Source organism: Lycium barbarum, chromosome 4, assembly GCF_019175385.1.
Source record: "Lycium barbarum isolate Lr01 chromosome 4, ASM1917538v2, whole genome shotgun sequence".
Taxonomy (NCBI): domain Eukaryota; kingdom Viridiplantae; phylum Streptophyta; class Magnoliopsida; order Solanales; family Solanaceae; genus Lycium; species Lycium barbarum.
Genome location: NC_083340.1, coordinates 41,291,291 through 41,318,750, shown reverse-complemented (window position 1 = coordinate 41,318,750; position 27,460 = coordinate 41,291,291). Strand labels below are relative to the sequence as shown.

At 37.1% G+C, this 27,460-nt stretch overlaps 1 protein-coding gene across 5 annotated transcripts; it reads right to left on the bottom strand.

The window, feature by feature from the left end:
- Positions 1–4,623: 4,623 nt before the first annotated feature.
- LOC132635933 (peptidyl-prolyl cis-trans isomerase CYP57) lies at positions 4,624–26,225 on the bottom strand. 5 transcript variants are annotated; one of them, XM_060352546.1, is made up of 10 exons: positions 25,793–26,225; positions 24,466–24,644; positions 24,270–24,371; positions 13,833–13,939; positions 13,586–13,727; positions 11,386–11,608; positions 9,415–9,460; positions 6,585–6,780; positions 5,337–5,468; positions 4,624–5,058 (listed from the first exon to the last, which is right to left on the bottom strand). In XM_060352546.1, exons 1-10 carry the CDS (start codon positions 26,010–26,012, stop codon positions 4,918–4,920), a joined length of 1,488 nt encoding a protein of 495 aa, XP_060208529.1. In that variant the 5' UTR covers positions 26,013–26,225; the 3' UTR covers positions 4,624–4,917. The 5 variants fall into 5 exon arrangements, with proteins under 5 accessions (XP_060208529.1, XP_060208530.1, XP_060208531.1 ...); XM_060352547.1 differs by having other exon boundaries at positions 6,585–6,777; XM_060352548.1 differs by having other exon boundaries at positions 9,421–9,460.
- Between the last annotated feature and the right edge of the window lie 1,235 nt (positions 26,226–27,460).

Sequence of the window (27,460 nt, the reverse complement as noted above, 5' to 3'; positions counted from 1 at the left end):
TTTATAGTATATATATATATATATATATATATATATATATCGCAGACAAACAGTTACTTGGAATTGATTTCTAAATAATTTGTGATAATAAATATTTTTACATTATTAAACCTGGAGATTATTCGTATTAGTTTGTTGCAGTTACTGTTACTTTTCTTTATAATGCTTATTGATAGTATTGTGCCATGACTTTACTTTCGTCAATTCTTATATGAACTTTTGCCCTACTTTTTCTTGAGCCGAGGGTCTTTCAAAGATCTGCAACTTACATGTTTCAAGTTTTCTCAAATTCTCAACTGATTTTCAGGAAATCGAGCTGGAAGGCAGACCAGCGGCAAACTTGATTTCAAAACAACTATTTCCACCCAAACTCATCTCGGTAGTACTTCACATTTCTAAAATGTCACATTAATACTCATATAACACATTCACACCTAATCCGAATTTACAGACTGTCACACTAGTACTCGTAGGTATCATAGGCCTACAATGAAGGGAACACATGTATAGAATGTAAAGATTGAAGTTAAACACTCTTCACAACAATTCAGCTTAGCTTCACCAACTATGACCATTAGTTCAATTTCACATCAAGACATGTAAGCACGTAACACACAAGACAGATAAGAGAATGATGAATATATGAATGTGTGAATGCAATGTGATGGCCAATATAAACCTGGTACACACACGCTAGTGGTCATTCCATCTAGTTGTGACCCACGAGAGACTCGCTAGGTCCATACACCTGTCACTGTACCGCCCGAGGATCTTTTCCTTCTGACTGTGACCACTCACTGTATCGCATGACTTTACCGCTGAACTGTGACACACTCACTATACCGCTTGACTTTACCACCGAACTGTGAGAACAAAAACCTTAACTCATTTCGATCCTCATACCATCTCGTAACCTCCTTTTATGATAACTTATCCAAAGTGAGTATATAAATAGGAAATAAATGCAACATGTTTAGTATCTTATGTCAACAGCAGTTTGAATATCAAGAATGAACATGTGCCATCAAACTAGTTACATATGTCAACTCATAAGTCCAGAACAATTTCCTTTCACAAACACATGAGATATGGAACAATGAGGTAAACAATTCAATCAAACAGGTATAAGTCAAATCACAACTATTATAGTCCACATAAACGGTAATCATACCAACCTAAGTGGATTTATAACCACAACCACGCCCGAAGGCTCAACATGTTTTCCCCGTCATTATAACTACACAACAATATACATCGGTACCCACCCAAGTGCTCATCGCCATCACTAAGGTGGGACCCACATCACGCTCAATATCCCTTCAATAATTATAAACTACATATGCCCTCCAACCGGAGTCTAAAGAATAAACCATAACCTATCTCGAGGTCAAACAGGAGCTAGAAATCCTCAAGCCAACGCCTTTCTTTTCTGTAGTTCTTCCGAACAATCGAAATCTATCAAATATGAAATCTACGTTAAAATACGATTCCATGGATACCCATATTACCATACTTTTACCTGAAACCCAAAAACAACCTCAAAATAATCAAACCCGAGCCCCAAGGTTAAAACTGGAATTTTAGTACGAAAATAGATTACCCATAGTTTAAATAATCTAAAATCTAAGATTCATGGAAATCCAATCATAAATGAGCCTTCAATTTCACCACAAACGCTCAAGCCAACGCCTTTCTTTTCTAGAGTTCTTCCGAACGATCGAAATCTATCAAATATGAAATCTACATTAAAATACGATTCCATAGATACCCATATTACCATACTTTTACCCGGGACCCAAAAACAAACTCAAAATAATCAAACCCGAGCCCCAAGGGTAAAATTGGAATTTTAGTGCGAAAATAGATTACGCATAGTCTAAATAATCAAAAACCTAAGATTCATGGAAATCCAATCATAAATGAGCCTTCAATTTCACTATTTACTCAAAACCCAAAATTTTGGAAAACCCTATTCTTATACCATAATCATGGATTGAATCGGAAAATAATGGATGAAGTCATGAATTGAAACCTAGAATAAGGTTAGAAACTTACCCTAATGAAGAATCTTGAAAGTAGAACTTGCAATCAGCCCAAACCGAGCTCTAGAGCTCCAAATGTTTGAAAATGAAGGGTTCCCATCGATTTTCGGAATAAATCACTGTTCAGTGATAATTCCTTCATCGCGATCGCGGAAGACCTTCGCAATCGCGACACCACGTGACCCGGCCTGCTGAAATTGGCCTTCGCATACGCGGACAGGATCTCGCGAATGCAAGGCTTTGCACCTGGGCGGGTCCAACCCATTTCCTCTTCGCGAATGCGAGGAGGCCGATGCGATCGCAACCCCTCTCTCGCGAACACGAAGAAGGAAATCAGGAACTGGGCACCAGAAAATTCTGGTGTCCCCCGAAATTGGAATGGATACCCGAAACCTCGGACAAAAAGTAAATATGCACTTCAGTCATAAAACACTCTACGAACTCGCTCGTGCACTCGAATTGCCAATAGAGGTCATCTTGACCCGGGGTTGACCAAGGTCAACTCCAAAACCTCAAAATCCTAACTTTCCAACCAATGACCCAAATCACCCCCGAACGCCTTGGGACCCGAACTGAAGGCTCGACTAAGTCAAAAATCACATTCCGGACCTAGTGGAATCGACGAGACTCCCAAAATGACTCATTTACCCCCGGCGTTGACTTTGGACAAGCAACTTCATTTCCTTAACTTAGAAAACTCTAATTTCATTAAAACCATCTAAAACTCACCCGATTTCCTTGTGAACCGCGCCACCCATCCCTGCAAGTCATAAACACCAAAAAGGATAGGACGGGTTATTACAAAATTACGGTCAAATGCGTCTCATTTTGCACTATTCATTAGCCTAATAGAATATATTGACTGATTTACTAGGGTATTGCATGTCTAATCGTTAGGGATAAATAAAAGATATAAAAAATTAAATTTCTGGATTTCTAAATCTCAAATACAATTTCATAATCCCAAGATATTAAATGTTAAATCTTGAATCAAATCCATAATCTAAACAACCAAACCAAAAGTCGAAATTTTTTAATTTCGGTTTAGATTTCGATTTTGCCCAAATTGTACTCGACCCTATTTGAAATTGCGCAATTATGTTATTCGTGGTACATTTGGTTCATTCATATGCTTACTGTGTCTATTTGTATCAGTCTTTATCATTAACAGAGCTTCAATTTGAAATAAGAAAAATCCACTTAACTAAAATTTCAAGAAAATAGGTCCTAAATTACTAACTTTTGATTACAGTTTAAATTCAAGTTGGAGCTCTATTAAAGATTAACGCAAAAAAAAAAAAAAAACTTTACCAATGGAGGAAATTGCTCAATTACCAATAATGTATCATCGAATTTGATCCTTTTTCTAAAAAAATAAAAAACATTGTGAACACAAATTTTGGTTAACCCACAAAACCTACATAAAAAAATTAGATTGAATTATTGATCATTCTCCCCAATCCTCTCTACCTCAATCTAGGAGTTTGCAACTTCGCGTACAACCCACCCTCCCCAAATCTCACTGGGAATGTTATTGTTGTCCCCAACACAGACAAAAAGAAAATGGAGAACTATGCAATAGTCATTTTCGAACCGATAATTAACGTTTAATTATTATTTAGAACTATTTAGCATTTGGGCTTATGCGGAAATGAAATTTGAACAAAATATTCCTAACTAAAACGGAAGATATCTAAGAAATTTTGAGGTGCCACAATTTAAACATCATATTTGTCAGGGTTTTCAAACTCCAAAATTTATTCATGAAGGTTTGAACTATCACAATTCAACCTCCAGCATCTTTCATAAAATTCGAACTTACCATAGTTCAAAGGGAAAGGACACTGTGTGTCCAATGGCCCAAAGTAATGTGACATTTGATCAATATTTGGGCCTAATACCCCCAGGAGTCCGCTCGGCCCAAAATAATGCCAAGCGCGGGTCGGCCCAGCAGCCCAAGCGCTTTTTTAAAAAAAAAAATCACCACTAAAGGCCTGCTACAAAAAAATCAGGCTTTTTAATAACAATTAAAAAAGTAGCCACTAAAGATTAAATATCCCAAAACATGTATAACGTGTATGTTTAGTCGCCACAAAAGGCTTGCTACAGATTTTGTCTACCGGATGGGAATTATTTAGGGCCGACTTTTTGGGTTTCGAAAAACTTGGACCAGGGCATGGGTTTATTTTGGGCCCCGCGGCCATTTGTGTCCTTTTCCCTAATTCAAACTCAAAGTCTTTTTACCGAGTTTGAAATCTCCGCGAAAAATTAATTTCCGAAATTCAAAATATGACAAACTATCATAGCTCAAATGCCTAAAATCTGAAAAATATTCAAACTCCAATTAAATTTCCCAACCTTTTTCAGTATTTTAGCTCGGGCTATCGTAGTCTAAATTTTATTTCCGCGTTAAAAAGGACTATTATATAATCACATTTCAAACAACGGCTAAATTTGAATACCTGTCCAAAAAGTGGTTAGCGCACCCGATTTTTACGACAAAAAGGTGTGAAACATACTAAAGCCATATTTGTAGTCCATATGAACACACTTGCACCCATTTTAATGGGAATAACAAATATTTACACAGTTAAATTCATTTCCGCATTCCATTGAAACAAAAAGTATATTGGTACAACACTTCCTGTCCATTATGAATAAAAGGAAAGGATCACAGGACAGGCAAAATACATAATACCTGGTGAACTTTTCGTTCGGCACTTGACTTCTTTGAGAAGAGGATATGGATCCTCAAAATGCCATAGTTCAGTGAACTATTTTGGCCCAGTAAAAAGACCATATTGCCAATTCAATATGAATGCCGATTAACTTCAGAAATAGCAATTCAATTTTTTTCTCCAACTGGAAGATCAGCTCATGTAAGAGACTTGCCAGCCCATTCTCTTTCTCGTCGCTTTTGCTTGGCCATCATTTTATTAAACTTCTCTTTTCCTTTCTCCAACAGAGGATCGTGTACCACATAATCACTGGGGTCCTCACTACGAGACATTTTGTCCTGCCGATAGAACCAATAATTTAAAAAGGAGCAATGAACATAATAAGCATGAAGGTTTTTCTGCGATTCACACTTTACATTTTTTTAAGTGAAAAGGTTTGATTCCTGTTTAATTCCCACTGACCCTCCCCCACCCACCCACCCTTTTTGAAAGCAAGAAACGCCAGAAAAGCAAGCATGTAGAGTGCCTAATAACGGGGAATTGCACCATAAGATTACCAACCGCCTTAAGAACAAGTAACTCTAACCAGAAACAATATATAAACTTCAACAAGTACCTTTCCAGGTTCCGGAGTGAATTTTAATGTAACCGCTGCCCAATCAGATAATTCCTCCTCCTTGCCCGCATTAGCAGATTCATTGGCTCTAGCAGAAAGTCCAGCCTTAAACTTCTCCAGTTTCGCTAGCATCTAGCAGACATACAAATATAATGGTTAGCTGCAGAGCAGCTTAGAATAAGGAAAACTGCCAGCAAGAACAGATATGTTTTCCACACAAGTCCAAAGCTAAGTCTGCATGAATCCATAAATAATATCTTCTAACTATTACCGTGAAAACTCAACATGGACATTTTCCTACATATTAGAATTTACATAGAGACATGATTTCAAGTATTTTTCCCTTTGGGATGTTTAAACAACATCTAAAAAAATGGAAGAACACCTGTAACAGAGACCATGGATGAATGTCCATTGAAAAGAATCCAACGCAAACAGGGGGGAAGCTAGTTCATTGAGTGCGGATTCAGCCAAACCCAGTAGCTTTGGTCCAAACTTTGTATTTTTATTAAAAAAAATCATTGAATATGTACAAATTATTGATTTAGAACCCACTAACTTTAAACAATTAGAATCTGAAACCCATAAACTCCAAATCCTGGCTTCGCCTCTGAACGCAAACCCTGTAAACTATGCCCGTCTTGAAAACTAAAGCACTACATATGATGCGACAAACATAGAAAGCAGAAAATCAAAGAACATTTAGTTTATCTTTGCCATAGTGCCACAGGAAAAACAAGAACCAGACTGCCACATGTATCAAGAAGGACAAATGCTATTGGTTCAATGCAAGAGTCAGTTTCGGGTAGTCACCAATTTATTTATTTTTTGTCAGGGAAGGAGAATGGGCAAGTTTATGCAAATGGATCCATATACACGCATCTCATTCAGTGAAGCTTTACTTCATTCCAAACATTCCTTCTTCCATTCAGAAGGAAAAGAGTTTTATGTGTGCGTGCTGGTGTGTGTTTCTGTGCCTGTGGGGGTATTTTGAATCCCTGGATATCATCTACATTAACTAACATTTAGTGTCTTATGCTCAAGAAACGATGCTCATTTATATGTGTCAGCCTGTAAGTGCATTCCCATAGTCAACGTCCTAGAGATAAAGTCCATTTTTTACTTACTTCATTATCTCTTTTATTTTATTTTTTCTGTTCCCCGTCAATAAATTTTAAAACAGAGATGAAGAAAGAAAATTCTAACAGTATTTTATGGACAGCCAAAGAACAAGAATCAGAGGCATACTTCTTCTTCGTGTCCTTTTCGTCCTCGTCTCTTTTGCTTTAGCAGCAGTCTTTCTCGTTCAGGGCCAGACAACAACTGTAAGTCCGTATCTGCATTGGCCATACGTTCAGCCCTCACTTCAGAGCCTATTCCTTTTCTCTTTAGAGACAACTTATCCACTTTTGGCCGGTCATCATCATGTTCAGCATCAGACCTGCTAAAATCAAATTATGATCTCTGAGCTGCAACTAATGAGCCTTCACAAGTATGTTGAGGGAAAGAGGCAGAGTTTATGTGAGAAAAAATTACATAAACTATTTTCTCAAGATAGTCATTAAAAGAGAATATAGTTCTGAATGTAATCTGCAAATCAAACAGTTCAATAAGTGGCAGGCGAGTGCATACAACCAAAACAACTTGAAATCACCACAGTTTTATGAGTGTGGCATTAATGTCTATCAATATGCCAATCTCAACCATGTAACCTAGGGACACATGGCAAGCAACAGATTACACAAGAAAAGTAGTGTATCAGCAAAGAGGAGATCAAAAATACTAATGTCATCTTAGATCAGATAACGTCCTCCTTGACCAGATCTTTAAGTCCTAGTTATTTCAACATTTTCATCTAACTGTGCCATACAAAGTATGCCTGATGGTGATCAATAAGAATCAGCAGGCAGTGATTTTTTCCATGAAGTAAAAATGAAACAAATTTTGTGAGAAGAATCCCAGAATGCAAGTGGCATATCAATTGGAACAAACCTATGCCAAAATATAGTTCTCCGCAAGTAGCCCCAGTCGTTTATACTAATTGGCACCTCATGGGAGCTTTAAAAAATTACCCAAAAAAAATACCCTCATATGTTTTTGTATAAAAGCATTTTCCACCCTTTTAAAGGGGATGCCAGCAAGCAAGGCTTCCCCTCAGTATCCAACATGTTTTTTGATAACCAAGAAATCCCCGAGGGCCAATAACGCACGGTTCGAAACTTGGTAGATAATAGGTTTGTCCCTCTACCCTTCTCCACTTAAATACCATGCTTTTGTCTATGGTAGGGTTCGAACCAATGACATGTGCCCAACCCACAGATCACCTGTTGCACTCGTACCACTAGGCCAAAGCCCTGGAAGCTTCCCTTAATATACGACATGAAATCGGAAAGACGTGAATACATCATCTCAATCAAATTTTAAAGGCTTTTTTTCTTAACCATCCTATCCCATTTACTGAAATTCTCATTTTTAAGCTTCAATAGCTTCCAATCTCTCAACCTAATATTGTCAGTAACCTGCTACCCAACAAACAGTTTCAAGAATTTAGGGATAGCAACTTATATCCTTCGATTTTCTAAGTTTAAGACAACTACTTCCTTCTGCTCGCATTCACACAGAAACCCTCTATAGCTAATGGACTAAATTAAAACAATTATTTTTTACCTAATGATCCATTCTAATTGAAAAAGACAGCTAAATTAAAGTTAAGAAAGGGATCGCAGGGAGTGGTGGACCATGAGCAGATATAAACATTTTTGAAGCTAACTGGCTTAATATATATAAAGAGGAAAATCAGCAAAACAGAAGCAACATCATAGCCTGGACAAGGAGAATGCTACAGTAAACCAGTGAGGCCCAGACAATCATCTTTTCCCAAACTCAAAATAGCATGCCTAGCTTCACAATCTCTAAAGACTTCTCTACCCAAGAAATCCTATCATCTCAATAAATGTGCACCTATCCAGAGCTTTATCTTACTGTAGTAGCCAACTGTTCAAAACTAACAGTCATCACTTATGCAGTTTCTATTTCACATTGATCATCCATGACTTAGGGTCACAATCTCAAAACGTACACCAAGATCCGTTCTCCGTATAAACATCGTAACATAACCTCCCACTTCATCGTAAAAGTAGACACAATTTCCGTTCATTTTGTTCTTTTCGGTTAAGACTTTAACCTCCAGAGAGCTTCTTCACTGATTATAATCAACTCAAACTTTCTGCAACTCTGGAAGGTGGCCCTTAAAGAGCATTCCTAATCTGCATATATCAGCTAGGATTCTATAATACCAAGTCTCCATCATTTCAAAAACCATTCAATACTATAAAAAATCGCATCATGAATTTGAACTTCTGGTAAGAGAAAATGTTGGCCTATCAATGTATGATGTTCCTAAAAGGAAGATAAGGAAAAGCAAAAAAAAAAAGCAATTTGGTTGGTCCATATTAAAAACCTAAAAGTTTTGGGTTTTTTGGGAGGCTGTTTTGTTCTTGAAAACCAAATAGTTTTGGGGCTTATTGCATACTGTGCTGTACTCCTCCTTACTGCATTCAAATTAATAGAGTTAACCTTTAAATATCATGCGAAAAAATAAAAACCAATAGTTGTGGTGTTAAGAAAAGGACCTTGGGCCTGACGCAACCCCAAAAGCTAGCTCATGACGGGAGGATTGCCCAAGACCATATAAGGAGATCAAAGACCCTTAAACCCACCGATGTGGGACTCTTGTCATCATAACTGTTAAGGTTTACCACAAAATATTCAACCAAAATTTAAAATGTTTATTTAGTTCCAAAAGTGTCCTCACCACATAAACTATTTCCTGCTCATTCAAGTCTTAAAAGCCATATATAAACACCAACTTAAACTGATCACTTACAAGAAAGATAGTCAATGGAGCAAAAGCATTTCATGTAGTTAACAAAAGTAACACGTACAATACATGCTGGACAGAAGCAAATGCTCAAACATAAACTCTAAGAAACTAGATATTCAACTACTATTTGTATTGAAGATGGCAATGTGTTAAAAAAAAGGGAAAAAAAAAACATGGAGAGAAATAAGATTAGACCTGCACCTTGGAGGAGATGGTGAACGATTTCTTGCATTCCCCTTCTCTGAATAAACCATAGATTAATGCAAAATGATTATAAAAAAAAAATTTGGTACGTGCAAAATGATGATCAAAATTGACAAAGCTTACAAATGAAGCCACATGAGAAAAAAATTGTATACAAATATACATGTAAAACTGTGATGTGCAAGAACTAAACAGTTGCAGACCTATAAACGTATAATTTTGCACAACTTACATGGAACAAACATTCTGATCTGTGGTAAGTTCAATGTGAATCCCGGTGGGTGAAGTGGAGAACATTGAGAATCTAGTATAGGTGTTCAATTGCAAGGTTAGAGCTCTTCCCACCACAAATCTAGGGTTGCCCCTAGGCGAATCTAATAAGGACCAAGCAACATAGAATCCGGTGATAGAAAAGTCAAGAAGAAAGACGCAAATTGGCAGAAAAGATGTTCGTCAAAAGAGGGAAAGGAAGGGGATTAAGAGCACACTGTCACACATCCTCACTTATTTCACGTCCCTATTACAAGCACCTGTTAGTGTAATGTGTAATTGAAAAAACTTCAAAGTAACTTCCTATTAAATTCGACAGACCAGACAGAGAAGTTTCACTTGGTTAGGTCGGTGACTGCTACAATGCTAAAGAATTTGGAAGGCCTCGGGTTGAAGACCTCCATGTCTTCAACAAAGCACTACGAGTGGTTATGTAAGTTTGAGAGAGGAGCACTCTCTATATAGGAGATGACAGCAGATATATATAGTACTAAAAACATCCCTATCCCTTTAGGGTGCTAGTTGTGGATTTCTATTATAGAGGTAAGGTCTGCATACACTCTACCCTTCCCACTTTCTGAGATTTCACTGGGTATGTTGATGTTGTTGGGGATGGAAAGAGTTCACTAGTAACATCACATTCAGAATAGAGGACGCAAGAGAGTCATAGTTGGTGTGGGGATAATACAGTGAGGACTGAGGACCACTTTTCCACATCGATCTAGTTTCATACCAGATGGAGGTGACAGTTCAATATATCCGAGGCCGTGAAGGGAGATTTAATTGGGACTGAGATTTAGGAGGACCTTCAAGATTGAGAGATATCAGAATTTACAGAAGTCTAGTTGAGTTGCTTTATAAACAAGGATGCGTGGAGGTTAGGTGGGGGGACAAAATGGGAGGTTCTCAGTGAAGGCATATTATAACAAGCTTTTGATTAGGGAAAAGGCAGGCTATGCACACCTTTTGGTTTGAATCCCCAGGGCGCAGGAAAAACATACACATGGTTGGCAGTGACTGAAGTGATCTTAACAGATATATGTCAATTGGTGCTCTATGTACAAAGCTCGGGTGAAGATGTGTATCATGCCCTACCACATTGTCAGGTAACTACATTTTGAGATGGTATGGAGTTAGCATGTCAACGCAAGACACTGTGAAAGAGGCATTGTTCAGCTAGGCTTTTAGAGGAATTGAAAAAAAATAAAAATAAAAGGAGGCATGACGTGGGAGCATTCATATGGGTCATATGAAAAGAGAAATAAGAGAAGTTATGAAGGGATAGAGCATGATTTGGTAGATCTGATAAATAGTCTATTATTCATAGTTTCAATTGGTGCACCCATTAGGTTCCAATTTATATAAAGATCAGGTGGCATTCATAGCGCACCATAGTTTTGTCCAGGGTCTCTGCCTTTTGGTATACCACTTTACAGTGAAGCTTTCTCCACCATCAATAAAATTTACTTTACTTTATAAAAGTTCAATTAACTGCATTTGTTCATACAAGTCAACTAACAGTCAACACAATGAAAGCATACTTAGCAACACTGCAAAATGCCTTTGAATTTGCACGATAATCGAAGAAAATACTTGGCCAAACGAGTTGTTACAAACTAATAAAATGAGACCACATTCTGCAATGTGTTTCAATAATCGTTTCAGTCTTCGAATTTAGATAGATGTTTTTACCTCTGAGCAACTTCTGTTTGGGTAGTGGATCGCCATGTTCCTTCCTCTTTTTTAGTATCTGCTGACGCATTCGTGCATCAAAGTTAGCCTCATCTTCATCACTGTTGTCAAGGGATTCTTGAAAACCCGCTTCTGATTCTTTACGAGACGCTTCCTTCTTTGATCCCAAAGCTTCTCTGATAGTCAACTGCACATCCCTTGTCGGTTTTCCTTCAGATGAGTCCTGCATAAGCAGTTTTTCCACTATGTTATACACCCTAAAACAAGGACGTCAGGCGATTATGTTTTTTCTTTTGAAACTGAAGTTTGGGAGAGTTAGGTTGTAGTGAGCCAAACTCTAATAACACAAGATACCAATTTGACAACCATGACAGGTAGGCTAATACACAACCATCCTTGTCAAGCTCAGGCTAATACACAACCATCAATGAACGGTTAACCCTCTCCTGTTGGGAAAAGAGAACTATAGGCTATTGAGTAGACCTTTACAATGGCATGGATCAAATTGTGACAATGGGGGATTTAATGGATTTATATTAGGCATCGGCTTTAGAGCAGATATTTGAGCACTAGGATCCATTTGCCTTAGTGATGGACGAATTGATACGACATATTCAAGAGGAGGTGCCGTGATGTATGTTATTTGCAGACGACATAGTTTTGATTGACGAGACACGTGGTGGAGTTAACGATAGGCTGGAAGTTTGGAGAACGACCTTAGAATCTAAAGGTTTCGGGTTAAGCAGGACTAAGACGGAATACATGGAGTGCAAGTTCAGTGACGTGACGCAGGAGACAGACGTGGAAGTGAAGATCGAGGCACAAGCTGTATCCAAAAGACGAAGCTTCAAGTATCTTGTTCCATAATACATGGGGACGGGGAGACTGACAATGATGTCGCACACCGTATTGGAGCAGGGTGGATGACATGGAGGCTTGCCTCCGGGGTGCTTTGCGATAAGAAGGTGTCGCCTAGGCTGAAAAGTAGGTTCTACAAAGTGGTGGTTAGACCAGCATTATTGTATAGGGCAGAATGCTGGCCAGTCAAGAACGCGCTCACGTTCAAAAGATGAAGGTAGCGGAGATGAGGATGCTCAGATGGATGTGTGGTCATACTAGGAGAGATATGATTAGAAATGAAGCTATACAGGATAAGGTCGGAGTGACCTCCGTGGCGGACAAGATGGGGGAAGCAAGAATGAGATGGTTCGGGTATGTGACGAGGAGGAGTGAGAATGCTCCAGTTAGGATGTGTGAGAGATTGGCGGTCGCAGAAGTTAGGAGAGATAGAGGTAGGCCGAAGAAGAACTGGGGAGAGGTGATTAGACAAGACATGGCACAACTTCAGCTGACTAAGGACATGACCTTAGATAGGAAGATTTGGAGATCGAAGATTTGGATAGAAGGTTAGTAGGTAGTTGAGTTCTGTCGCGTTGTGTGTGAGAGAGGTGGGGGCTAGCCTTTCCATCTCCTCTTCTCCTTTTCATAGTAGTAGTATCTAGGTATCACGTAGAGTATAATCCTTATGTGTGTACTACTATGTGTTGCTCCATTTATTATCTATCTCGATATTTTGTTGTCCTATTTTTCTTGCAATCCTGCATTGACTATGTTTCTTTTGAGCCGAGGGTCTATCGGAAACAGCCTCTCTACCCCACAAAGGTTGAGGTAAGGACCGTGTACATCCTAACCTCCCCACACCCCACTTGTGGGATTACACTAGGTGGTTGTTGTTAATGTTGTTGTTATTATTTGAGCATTAGGATGCAATCTCAGTGCTTCGTATTTAAGGAAGGCGTATAATTTGAACTTGCAAAAAGAATACTTGTTCAATCTCAAAAAACTAAAAGAATACACGTGAATGGTGATGAGCTAGTAAAGCGCTGTTCTACTTGGAAGAGACCCCAGAAGCAAGGAAAAAATAGTAATATATCAGGTGCCTCTTTAATCCCATGCAGAAAAATTCAATTCTGCTTGGTTAATGCTTTGATGAAACTAAAATTGAGCTTCTCTTTTTTCCTTTTTTTTTTTTTTTTTTTACACTATCGGGAATTGAGCTTCCCTTGCTTACCAGAGACTCATAATTTCATTTGTTTTTGACATTGCAACTATAAGGACAGAACCCTTGCCTACTTCTGTAGATAGAGATGATGCACAATTGACATATCACGGCAAAACATAGAACAAATATAGTTGTTACCAAAGCTTGATCATGTTTCCCTTCCTTCAGCAGACGTGGATCATCCAATACATCATGACTGCTTCTTATCCTTGCACTCACAGCCACAAGCTCTTTCTCCTCCTCTTCTGCTTCTTCTCCAAATGAAAGCAAGTTCAACTTTCTGAGTGAAGCAGAAAAGGGTTTGTTAAAACATAAGACATTGATGAAAAAGTATTTCACTTTCTAGATAACCGCTTCAGTTAGAAGTCAGGAAAAAGAATCTTACTTGATAGCTTTCTGCTTTGCATCTTTCTTCTCAATTGCAACTCCAGAAGGCAAAGCTTTTGCAGGCTTTGCTCTTGGTACAATATCCTCAAAAGGGTTCCATAATACCTACCAATGATTCAAAGAATAAATTAAGCTAAAACTGTTGCCTAATCCAGTGGCAGTAGAAGAACATCTATAAGTCTAAGACAGCCCAGTCCACAAAACATAAGAATGGTAAAGCCAAATTTGCAGAAAATTACATCTCTTAAGCTAGATATAGGTGAGAAAAACAGAAAAAATTCCCAGAGATTAAAGAAAAATAGTTTTGTAACAAAAAGATCAATAAGAGAAGAGAAAGCATAGTCAGATGGTTTTATTTTACCATTAAATACATCATTTCTTTAACCAGGTGACGTCTTACGATATAAGAAATACGGAAAAGGGCCAAAATTACCCCTAAACTTTGAAAAATAGTTCATCCATACCCTTCGTTATACTTTAGGGCCAATTATACCCTTACAGTTATATTATGGGATCAATTATACCCTTATGTCTAACTGCTGCCACGTGGCATCATCCTACCCCTTCAAAATTATTGTACCCTCAAATAATTTTTTACCCACTAAAATAACTCAATCCGACCCGAATTTTTTTTTCCAGCAAAAATAATACGGAATTATTTTTATTTTATTTTTGCTAGAAAAATAATTCCGTATTATTTTTGCTGGAAAAAAAAATTCGGGTCGGATTGAGTTATTTTAGTGGGTAAAAAATTATTTGAGGGTACAATAATTTTGAAGGGCTAGGATGATGCCACGTGGCAACAGTTAGACATAAGGGTATAATTGATCCCATAGTATAACTGTAAGGGTATAATTGGCCCTAAAGTATAACGAAGGGTATGGATGAACTATTTTTCAAAGTTCAGGGGTAATTTTGGCCCTTTTCCGTAAGAAATAAATAGCTAAAGAAATGGCCGAAGTTCTCACAGAAGATTAATTAAGAGGAAAAAGCGGCCGCAAACAAGAGAAATTCAAGGAAGGCCATTAATGATGTAATGGGGGAAAAGAGCAAGATCGTGACTAGGAAGAGCATATAGAGGACAACCAAAAGATATAGAAGAAAATTGTTCAAAAAGATATGCATCTTCTTGTTCCACTCTGACCATAATCCTGAAAGAGCTAACAAAAATATCGACCTGGTGACCTTGGATTGATCCAGTATGGCACGGATCCCACATCTGTAGCCATGTCTTGCCGAGCGACATCCAGTGTTTTGGAAGGCACGAGGAATCAAAAAGCGACAAGGCCCTGCCTCACTGAGGCGAGAGGTCCTCGCTCGCCTTATAGAAGTGAGGCGCCAATTAATACCAAGAAATTAAAATATTTAATTGCATATATAATTAACCAAAATCTCAATAGCAATAACATATTAGCAAATATTTCAACTCAAAAACTAAAAGTAGACACTAAAGTCTAGAACTTGAATAACGCAATAATTCATAAGACAAGCAATACTAAAAGTCTATTCTTCTTCAAGATTTTCAAATTATGAAGTCCAAGATTCTAAGCAGTATATTGCTCCTCATCTTCTTCCTCCTCGGTGTCTTCATCAATTAGGGACCGACTTGAACTTGTAGTAGGTACTCCTTTGTCCTTGTTATGTGACCTTGAAGAACTCCCCCTAAGACCATAGATATTCTCCTCAACTCCAACCGCCGTAGCAACCGTACCCCAATAGAGATCAACTCTCTTATACACTAGTTCATCTTCTTGATTTTCGGGGCATCCAGCTAACCGTTCATTTGCCTCATCAATATTATCCAACAAAATTGAATTAATGGTACCGCGAGCATCATAACGACGCTTCAATGTTCTATTGTACTTAATGTAAACTAGATCACTGAGAAGTGATAGCTCAAACCTATTCCTCTTTTTGGAATGAATTTGTAGAGAGAGATTAATGTTCAAACATGCCCAAATTTCTCTCACATCCGGATGCGCTACAAGATAAACTTAGTACTTTCATGGCAAACTTTTTGCAAGGTTGGAGTTTGACTACCAAATAGCGATCACCATTTAGCTATAGAAAAAATAAATTAAAGGTAAATCAGTCAAATAACTTAAAGAAAGCTATAAAGACAACTAAACCAACTCACTTACCTGGTGACCTTTTGTCTATGACTAACAGCCTGACCGCAACCAAACATCCCAGCTGCTTGTTTATACTAAGGAAGCTTAGCGACTATTACATCTTGTGTTGTTTCATCAGGGAGCATCTTCTCCACATTTATGGTAATCTAACCACACTTCAAAATCTAAAGTGTCATTTTCATTCTTGGTATAAATAGTCACGGGTTTCAAAATATGGCCTGTTGCATGCAAAGGTCGATGAAGTTGGTCTGTCCACCTAGCGTCAATGATATTGAAAACTTTCTCATATTGCTTCTGAACGTCTTTTTTTATTTTTTATGACAAGGGAACCCGCAGCCGCTACCCTTTTTGGGTGTGCACAGGGTAAACCCGCTCCTATGCAATAGCCCACAAACCACATAGGAGAGATACCTCTAATCGCCTTTAAAACTAAGTACAATAGCTTCTTTGGCTCTATCATTGCTACATAAATATAGCCCATTGGTGGTTTTCTCTCCCTATCCACCAAATGAAGCACTTTGATTAAAGGACCGCCATCTGGACAACATCATTCCAAAAGTATGTAGAAATAAGATGTTTGACAACTTCTTTCTCCAAAAGTTCCTTTGTTTCTGTCCATTCGGTTGAGAGGACCAGATTTCTTAAGTTTTTCTTTTGCATGTAAAAAGCTTGCAAAGTTAAAAAAGTCGTTGCAAAATATTGTCTTGACCGGTTTCACCAAACTTCTTTCGTTTGTAAACTTCCTCATCAAGTTCAACAACAATGGCCTCTGAATAATGTTGGAAAACCGTAAAAGTAATATTTTAGTAGCTAATAAGTATAAACTATAAAGAAAGTTAGAGCCATATTAAAGACAATTATATTAAAGTTACCTGAAGCATACGTGTTTTACTTGAAGATGTCACCAAATGTAGCATCCCCTTTGGGAGGATGCCACTTACGAAACAAAGGCTAATTTCACACTTACAACGTTCAGAAGAAATTTATGTAAAAAGATATTCACAATAATTTAGTAGCGCAAATAGGCCAATGCGAAAAAGGTTTAGCAACTTCCCACAAAAGAGAGGAGTAGCTTGTGGTTCAACAAGAACAATTCTTGATGGTTGATTTAGTTGAAGAACCTGAAGGTTTTTGTGTAATATTTCTGATGATAAGAAGGAGAGAGGATTGGGGTTTTCTTTGGCATGAAGGAATGAAAATAAGAGGTGCTTTAGGAAAAGGTGTGGCACAAAAGTATTAAATAATACTTTGGATAAATATGAAAAAGTGGTTGCCCAAAATTATAAATATCTATTCCATTTCTTAATTTAATTAAGATAATAATAGGAGGAGTAGTTTACATAAATAGACCATAACACTTCAAACGAGTTCCAAATATCATCAAATTCACGTTTAGAAAGTGCAAAGTAAAATATACCCTTACTATCAAGATATGGTCAATCGAAAATTCAAGTGTTAGTTTAAAAAATTCAAGAGTGCTCATTTCTTGGCCATCAGAGTAGACTACCCACTTGAAGGTTTAGTAAAATTGTACGTTAATGAGATTATGAGGCTGCATGGAGTTCCTGTTTCTATTGTATCTGACCGAGACTCGAGGTTTACATCCAGATTCTGGACTAGCTTGGAAGAAGCTTTGGGTACTAGGTTGAACTTTAGTACTTTTTTCCATCCTCAGACAAACGGCCAGTCCGAGAGGGTAATACAAATCTTGGAAGATATGCTTCGAGCTTGCATTATTGAATTTGAGGGTAGTTGGGACAAACACTTAGCCTTGATAGAATTTGCTTACAATAATAGCCACCAACCAAGTATTGGCATGCCTCCTTATGAAGCATTATATGGGAGAAAATGTAGAACTCCACTTTGTTGGAGTGAAGTTGGTGAAAGAAAATTGGTTGGTCCTGAGATTGTGCAACAAACTGAAGATAAAGTAAAAATCATCAAGGATCGTCTAGAAAATGCTTCGGATAGACAAAAGTCTTATGCTGATCTTAATAGGCATGAAATTGAGCATCAAGTGGGAGATAAGGTATTTTTAAAGGCTTCTCCATGGAAGAAGATTATGAGATTTGGCCAAAAAGGAAAACTTAGTCCTCTATTTATTGGACCATATGAAGTACTTGAGAGAGTTGGTCCAGTTGCATATAAACTAACTCTTCCACCGAAGTTAGACAAGATCCACAATGTATTTCATGTTTCTATGCTTAGAAGATATCGTTCGGATCCATCTCATATGCTTCCCATTGAATCCATTGAGGTCAATCCTGACCTCACATATGAAGAGGAACCTATCCAAATCTTGGCACATGAGATGAAAAGGCTTAGAAGTAAGAAAACTCCATTAGTAAAAGTCCTTTGGAGTAATCATTCTGGCAAAAAAGCTACCTGGGAGCGAGAAGAGGATAAGCGAATTCAATATCCACATTTGTTTCGAGACTAGTATAAGTTAAATTTTGGGACGAAATTTCTTAAGAAAGAGAGAGTTGTAACACCCCGAAATATTTTAAACTAACACTTGAATTTTCGATTGACCGTATCTTCATAGTAAGGGTATATTTTACTTTGCACTTCCTAAACGTGAATTTGACGATATTTGGAACTTGTTTGAAGTGTTATGGTGTAGTTATGTAAACTACTCCTACTATTATTATCTTAATTAAATTAAGAAATGGAATAGATATTTAGAATTTTGGGCAGCTACTTTTTCATATTTATATAATACTTTCGTGACACACCTTTCCCCAAAGCACCTCTTATTTTCATTCCTTCATGCCAAAGAAAACCCCAATCCTCTCTCCTTCCTGTCATCAGAAAAATTACACCAAAACCTTCAGGTTCTTCAACTAAATCAACCATCAAGAATTGTTCATGTTGAACCACAAGCTACTCCTCTCTTTTGTGATAAGTTACTAAACCTTTTTCGCATGAGCCTATTTCCGCTACTAAATTATTGGGAATATCTTTTTACATAAATTTCTTCTGAACGTTGTAAGTGTGAAATTAGCCTTTGTTTCATAAGTGGCATCCTCCCAAAGGGGATGCTACACCAAACATCAAATTGATACAAAGGGCAGAACATGGAGTCCAATAAGTGTTCGGGTACACACCAGTGCCCTGAAGCGCGGCTCAAAACATGTTGAGCGCTTCGCCTCGCTTTATTTGCGCTTCAGTGTCATCAACAAGGTTCTAAGACATATTTTTCCTTGACAATGAGCCTCTCTTAAAGAGGTGACACTAGCTAATTGATATTTCACTTTATCATAATGTTTTTACAATTTCTTTGTCCATATATTTGTTGTTCATCTTATTATTAGTAGTCTTGGACTAAACATATATATATTTGTATTTTTTCACCATTGCGCCTTTTTTCATTAAAGCCCACGCTTTATTTGCACTTAAAGCCCCAGCTGACCTTAGAGCTTTTTTGCACTTTTCGCTTTTAATAACACTGTTACACACCCATCATCATGTCACCTGCTTCAACATTCTCACTCGCATTATCGTTAACAACTTGTACAACATTTTCCGATCCAATTTTCTCAATAGTCTTCTCAAACAAGTTGTACATTTTGGTGGAATTCGTAGATTTGTTGCTAGTATCGACGAATCCAAGAAACACACTACCTATTGGAGAATTCATCATGATCATTTTTCCATTTTGTGATGTCCATCATAATGGAACATCAAAACTTTGAGCCTGTTTGGATGGGCTTAAAAAAAGCAGCCGATAAGCTGTTTTCAGCTTATAAGCTGCTTTTTTTAAGCTAAGCAAAACGAGCCAACTTATTTTTTTGGGCTTATTTTAAGCACAAAATGACTTATAAGCTGCCCAGCCAAACACTCAAAAAAGTTGAAAACAGCTTATAAGCTGTTTCAGCAACTTATAAGCTAAGCCAAACGGGCTCTTTTTCTACTTTATGTTCCTCAACAATCTTGTCTATCTTTTCACCTTTTTTTTTTTAAGTAACTCTAGCTTCGTGATAGCTAGGAGGCTTCATTCCTAGGCCATATTGTCCTACTCAATGAATTTTTTTTTTTTGATTAAGCACCGGGTGTCCGGGTCTCTTAGAGCCCCGACTAATCCCGGGGGTGCACAGGCCCTCGGCAAGGAGTTTCCCGCAAGTGCGCCACGGTTAATTCAGGTTTTACCCAGTCCGATGGCCCTCAGAAATTGTTTGCACCCAGTGGGTTTTGAACTTGAGACCTTGAAAGGGAGCACCCCAAGGCTCAAGTCAATTGCCACCAGGCCAACCCCTGAGGGTTCCTACTCAATGAATTTATCAAAAAGTTTTGTAACTGATACAATTAAAAGGGAGCATACACTATAGATGCATGGTGCAAAAGCACTTACAGCGCGATCCCTTAAAATCTTCCTGATGTCATCAACTTTTCCCTTTTCTAAGCTTCCCTTTTCCTGCGGTTTCTGTGGGAAATAAAGATTGCAAGGACCTTTCCTCACGGTCCGCGTCGTGGATGATCCATTGGATGACATTTCTCTTTACAAAACTTTGGATAAATTCATTGAGGTCATAGGACAAGATGGCCCAGGAATGAAGCCTCCTGGTTATAACGAAGTCAGAGTTACTCATTTAAAAAAAAGGCGAAGAAGATAGTCAAGATTGTTGAGGAACAAGGCGGTGAAGACAAAAATGCATTCCTGAGATAAAAGAAAGAGAAAAAAAAAGATTGTTGAGGAACATAAAGTATAATGAAAAAAAAAAATTGGATGTTCCATTATGATGGACAAATGGATAGCACGAAATGGAAAAATGATCATTGGTGATTTTTTCTTTTGATCAAGAAAAACAAACAGTTGCCGAATTCTCCAATAGGTAGTGTGTTTCTTGGATCCGTAGACGCTAGCAACGAATCTACGAATGACACCAAAATGTACTAACTTGTTTGAGAAGACTATTGAGAAAATTGGACTGGAAAATGCTGTAAAAGTTGTAACCAATAACGCAAGTGAGAATGTTAAAGCGGTCACATGATGGTGGGTGTGTACCCACACATTTATCAACTTGATGTTTGGTGGCATCTTCAAGCAAAACCAGTATGTTTCAGGTAACTTCAATATATTTGTCTTTTATATAGCTCTTAACTTTCTTTACAGTTTATACTTATTAGTTACTAAGCTATTACTTTTACAGTTTTCTAGAAGACCATTAAGATATATTCTTACATCAGTCAGAGGTCATTGTTGTTGAACTTGATGGGGAAATTTACAAACGAAAGAAGTTTGGTGAAACCGGCCAAGACAAGATTTGCAACGGCTTTCTTAACTTTGCAAGCATTTTACATGCAAAAGAAAATTTTAAGAAATCTGGTTCTCTCAACCGAATGGACAGAAAGTAGGTTTGCAATGGAACTTTTGGGAAAAGAAGTTGCCAAACATCTTATTTCTACATATTTTTGGAAGATATTGTCCGGACACTTAAAGTTGGTGGTCCTTTGATTAAAGTGCTTAGTTTGGTGGATAGGGAGAGAAAACCACCAACAGGCCATATTTATGAAGCAACGGATAGAGCCAAAGAAGCTATTGAAGTGGGTTTTAAAGGCGATGCCAAGCACTATGAGAAAGGTTTCGATATCATTGATGCAAGGTGGATGGACCAACTTCATCGATCTATACATGCAGCAGACCATATTTTGAACCCGGGACTAGTTTATACCAACAATGAAAATGACACTTTAGATTCAGAAGTCTGGCTGGATTACCAAAAATGTGTTGAGAAGATGGTCCCTGATGATACAACACAAGATGTAATAGTCGTTGAGCTTCCTAAGTAAAAACAAGTAGCTGGGATGTTTGGTTGCGGTCAGGCTGTTAGAGTCGGTGACAAAAGGTCACCAAGCAAGGTGAGTTGTTTTGGTTGTCTTTATAGCTTTAGTTAAGTTATTTTGACTTATTTATACTTATTAATCTTTAAATTTATTTTTCGATAGTTGAATGACGGTTGCTATTGGTAGCAAACTCCAACCTTGCAAAAGTTTTCCATGAAAGTACTAAGTTTAACTTCTAGCGCATCTGGATGTGAGACAGATTAGAGCGTGTTTGAACATATGAGTAGAAGATTTATTATATTCTAATTTCTATATTACATTGTTATTAGTATCTATCAACTACGCTCTACAACTTATGCACAGATTTATTCCAAATAGAGGAATAGGCTTGAGTTATCGCGTCTCAATGATCTAGTGTACATTAAGTACAACAGAACATAGAAGCGTCGTTATGATGCTAGCGACACAATTGATCCAATTTTGTTGGATAATATTGATGAGGCAAATGAACGGTTAGTTGGATGCCCCGAAAATCAAGAAGATGAACTAGTATGTAAGAGAAGCGATCTCAACTGGGGTACTGTTGCTAGGGCGGTAGGAGTTGAGGAAAATATTTATGGTCTTAGGGGGAGTTCTTCAAGGTCACATAACAAGGACAAAGGAGTAGCTACTACAAGTTCAAGTCGGTCCCTAATTGATAAAGACTTCAAGACGGAAGAAGATAAGGAGCAATAATCTTGGACTTCAAGAATTTCAAAATCTTGAAGAATGGGTTGTCATTATTGCTTGTCTTATGAATTGTTGAGTCATTCAAGTTCTAGATTTTTAGTATCTACTATCTACTTTTAGTTTTTGAATTGAAATATTTGCTAATATGTTATTGCTATTGAGATTTCGGGTTTCGTTTATGAAATTTGGTTATTTATATATGCAATTAAATATTTTAATTTTTTGGTATTAATTGGCGCCTCACTTAAAAAAGGTGAGCCCCTCGCCTCTTGCCTCAGTGAAGTAGGCCCTTGACGCTTTTTGTCGCCTCGCGCCTTCCAAAACGCTGGTTATAACCATATGTTCTTGGGGATAAAGTCCTCAATTCATACCCCCACTATCTAGCAATTTTTTTTTTTGACAAGGAAAAAAAATGCTAGATAGACAATAATCTGATATAGATTTTGACAATGCGGATGCCTATTGAATAGTCGGGAAACTACTCTTCTCAATTCCTAGAAATCAAAATTCTATTGATGTGAAGCCGCTTTCTATTGCTCCATGTACACTTTTGCACCCAAAAGCAAATCAGTGACGTCACAATTAGACATGAAGCTGGACAAATCATTTGACATTTCCTCCAAATACCTATGGTTATTTTTTCTTTCTTTCACAAATCTGATGGTGACAAAATTACCGATAATAACACAAAGAAGCTGTCACTTCGTCCCATTTCATACAATTCATCCCATAAATCTTGTAAAGAAGTTACAGCCTACGTAGATTCCCAAAAGCATCCCATTCAAAGTTTTTTCGGTCATTCTTAGATGACAAGATAATGATCGTGTTGCTATGGTATCCTCAACGATGGGCATCACCCTTTTAGCTCATCAAATCAAAATTCAGTCCTACGTTCCTATAGAGTCTACAGACGCCCATTCAACTCATTTACTACCTCATATGCTTCAGGCCACCTGTTCTGTTACCCTGCCATCTTGGTTTACTGCAAACAAATCGCAGAATACCTCCACATATTGTACTCCTTTAAGATGTATCCTCTTCTTGGGACACTTCAACCCCCTCTGATTCATGTCATAATTTCTACAAGCATGTCTGTAAGACTTTTCGGGCATTAACCTTCCGCCCTCCCCTCATTCCCACATTCTCTTTCATAATTTACAGTAGACAAAGATGCCTTAATTCTAAATCTCTTTCTCAACCTACATTCTTTCTCAATTCTCATCAATACGTCCAGTGTCTCATTCTCAGAACCCAGCAATGAAATTCCTACAAATTTTCTGACTGTCTTAAACTTTCTTTTGGCCTAGATTGTTGCCAGGTTATCATCAACTGATAAAGACATGAGAGTAGCATGTCCAAGTTCACTCAAATTTGTTATAGCAAGCATTACATTACCAAATGAAGTGGAGAAGAAAGGAATATGTAAATGCAAACTTTCTAATCTGAGACCATGAATTGCACAAAATCTTTCCAAGCCAAAGTTATTATCCCGAAAATGATGTCAATTTTGACCACTAAACACCAGTCACCCTTATCCAATGACCACAGGTTGGCTTTCCAAATTTGGATATTGACATAAGCACAGAACACATGTAATTAGCTAGACCCCGAGAAAATCAGAAGCGCACTGGCAACAGATATGTCGAAAGTGCACAATATAATCAGGTAAACCACATGAAAAGTAAGTAAATTAACTGATTCTAAAAGGCAAGCATGAGATATGTAATTTAAGAGTAGCCACAATCTCAGAGACAGGCAGTGGAAGAGAGCACAAACAGAAATCTAGGTACCTCGACAGATAGTATCTTAGGTGGAGGATCCACAGGCCGATCATCCTTGCCAGTTTCAACTTCACCCAATGCAACAAGATTGTATATTGAATCCCCAGTTACCTGCAAATAAGGGAAAGAAGCTCTAAATATACAGAAACAAGTTAAATTTCTGATGAGATGTAGTGTGCCTGTTGTATGTAGACAAGTAGATTACTTTTCCAAAGATTGTATGCTTCTTGTCGAGAAAGTCACTACGATCCAAAGTCATAAAGAATTGACTTGCATTTGTATTTGGTGAGCCTGCACCGGCACATGCCACCAAACCTCTATGTTTGAATCTTAATCGGGAGTGGAATTCATCAGGAAACACACCACCATATATGCTTTCACCACCTGCATGAGTCCATGGAAATCACCTTCACCAATGCATGCTAAAACAGGATATAAGAAACCAAACTAATGATAAGCTCAATTAGTGAAAGATTTCAGTAAAGAAAGAAGATTTTATCAAAGATCAAAGCAATTACCCAAAAAGGAACAGAAAAGAATTAATATCATCAAATAAGTGAGGACAAAGTGTCCATTCTTGGAGCTTAATCTTCTCTTCTTTTAGATAAAGAAAGAGGATTTCATTGAAAGAAAGCAGAATTTTTTTTTTTCTAACGGTTGTATCTGAACCACCTTGCAGGAAACTCGACTATTTCACCAGGTACCTACTATCTCCCACTAGCACTGTAACTAGCAACTCTAAATGAGCATCTCCAATCCTGCATAACTTGTCTCTAACCAAACGACCCCTATATTGCTTATGCTGAATTTTGTGATAGCATTATCCCCCTTATTGTTGCAAAAGAGCACTTAATATTTTAGTTCAAGCACTAAATAAATTAAATGCACGAATAAGGACCCGTTTGGCCATGAAAATTATTCACTTTTCCCCGGAATTTTTTTTCAATTTATTTGAAAATCAATGTTTGGTCATGAGCAATGAAAATTCCAAATACAACTTCAAACACCTAAACCCTTATTTTCACTTTCAGTACATTCAAACAACCAAATATTCTTTACAAAAACTATAACCAAACACAACTCCAACTTCAAAAATTCCAAATATTTGGTTTCTATGGCCACAACGCCTTTCTAAGTCCCAAGAAGCCTAACTTAATTATCATCAATTTTTCACTTTTTGAAAGTCCAATCACAAAACTAAGTTCCATTTAGCTCTAAATCGCAATTACAATCAAACATCCACAATTTTCAAAGTCCAATTACACACAAAAATTAGGAGATTCAAAGTAATTCAAATTTAAACAAAACAAAAAATCAAACTGGTAACTGAAATAGTATTATCCCCCTTATGATTGAAACTAAAAGAACACCTTATATTTTAGTTCAACCACTAAATAAATTAAAGTTTAAGTTCTCAAGAAGCCTAACTTACAAACTTAGCTCCATTTAGCCCTAAATTGTAATTACACACAAATATTAGGTAATTCACTGAAATAGACTGAAAAAAAAAAAGAGTTATTTGTTGTGTTTACCAGTGCCAGTGGCGGTAGGGTCACCACCTTGAACAAGGAAAGATTTGATAACACGATGAAATATTGTATTATCATAATAACCTTCTAGACACAATTGTACGAAATTCCTTACAGCTTTAGGTGCTTCTTTTGGCCATAGTTCTATATCTATTGGCCCATATGTCGTGTTCAGTACCACTTTTCCCTTCGTTGGCGGTTCCAATACGTACACTGTCGACATTTCTTTATTCACTAAGCAAAAACAATTTGCTTATTTGGAGGTTTTCTCTCTTCTCAACTCTTTATTATTACTTCCACACCAATTGACAAATTAAAAGAGAAACGTTTGATTGTTGGGTGCTCAAATACAGGTCGTTTGTTCCTTTCCAGAATTTTCTTCGTTCGGAGACCTTAAACTAAACGGAACTCCTTTCTTTTTCCCTTTTTTGGCAGCTGAGCCGATTTCCTTTCTCTCTTTTATTTTTTATTTTTTTTGTCATAAAATCTAATAAAAACCTTATTTTTTAATTACTTAAGAGAGTAAAGTAAAAAGAACACAATTAACAAAAAAAAAAAAAAGTTTTAGACTAAACTCTGATCTAGCTATCCGTTTGTTCCAGTGCTATAAAAATGATAATGTTTTTGCACGAATTGTCCTTCAAATGCACTGGTCTTTAATTTTTGGCCTTCATATCTGTAGCCTTTAATTATTTTTTCTCATGTTGCTCATTTAATAGAGCATTCAGACCTGCTTCGCTCGGCATAAGTTCTGTAATATTTATCTTCGAAAATTGAACTTTTGACTGGCTCAACATAAGTTATGTAGGAATTAAGTTATGCAACAGAAGTTGTATACTTATTTTTCACATTTTGCTGATCGTTGAAAGTTTTGTCATGTCCTGTATAATTTGTCAGGTATTATGATACATATGTCGAAGGAAATCTAAACTATACATACATAGCACGAAAAGTGGCGAAGGCCAAAAATTAAAGACCATAAATTTGAGGGACAAAAATTAAATTACCACCTTGAAATAGGCACATTTGTGCAATTGACCCAAAAATGATTGCGGTGACCCCATCTTACCAAAAGAAAAAGGTTCGCTCCCTTAATTTTGCGTCTTGATCAACTAGTTCGCAAATTGTCTATTTTATTGGGAGCAACCTAATGCTATTCGTGTTGTATCTAATGACTAGTAAATGTCATACATTACATTTTTCGCTCATTTTTTTAATTAAATAATATACTTATCTCTTAATTCATTTTTGCAAACAATATTCGTTTCCCCATTCATTAATCGTTTTTAAAACAAAAAAGAACATTCTTTTTACATATTTCAAAATGGAACACACAAGTGAAATTGACTTCATTCTTTCCCAAAAACTCTTTTGTCAGTATACACTCTTATATACATTCTTATACACTCTTGTATACATCCTTTACACATCCTGTATACAAAAATATACTTGCTATATACGTTTTTATATACTCTTACACACATTCTTCATACGCTAAATTTACATTTTTTATACCTACATTCTTTACGTATTCATTTGTCAAGAACAATGCTCTTTTGTACATATTTTTTCATAGTACATATTTTATAAATGATTTTTACCTTCCCCACATTTGATTAAGGTATCACATTTTACATTTTGTGGATTCTGAAAGATGTCTAACCTCTTCCC

Excerpts from the sequence above, each read along its gene's own strand:
- LOC132635933 (XM_060352546.1), bottom strand. The coding sequence starts at position 26,012 with ATGTCGACAGTGTACGTATTGGAACCGCCAACGAAGGGAAAAGTGGTA. Across the intron at positions 13,940-24,269 it reads CTAAGATACTATCTGTCGAG|GTATTATGGAACCCTTTTGA; the intron begins GTACCTAGATTT and ends AATCATTGGTAG. Across the intron at positions 5,469-6,584 it reads GAAAAGGACACGAAGAAGAA|ATGCTAGCGAAACTGGAGAA; the intron begins GTATGCCTCTGA and ends TATGTCTGCTAG.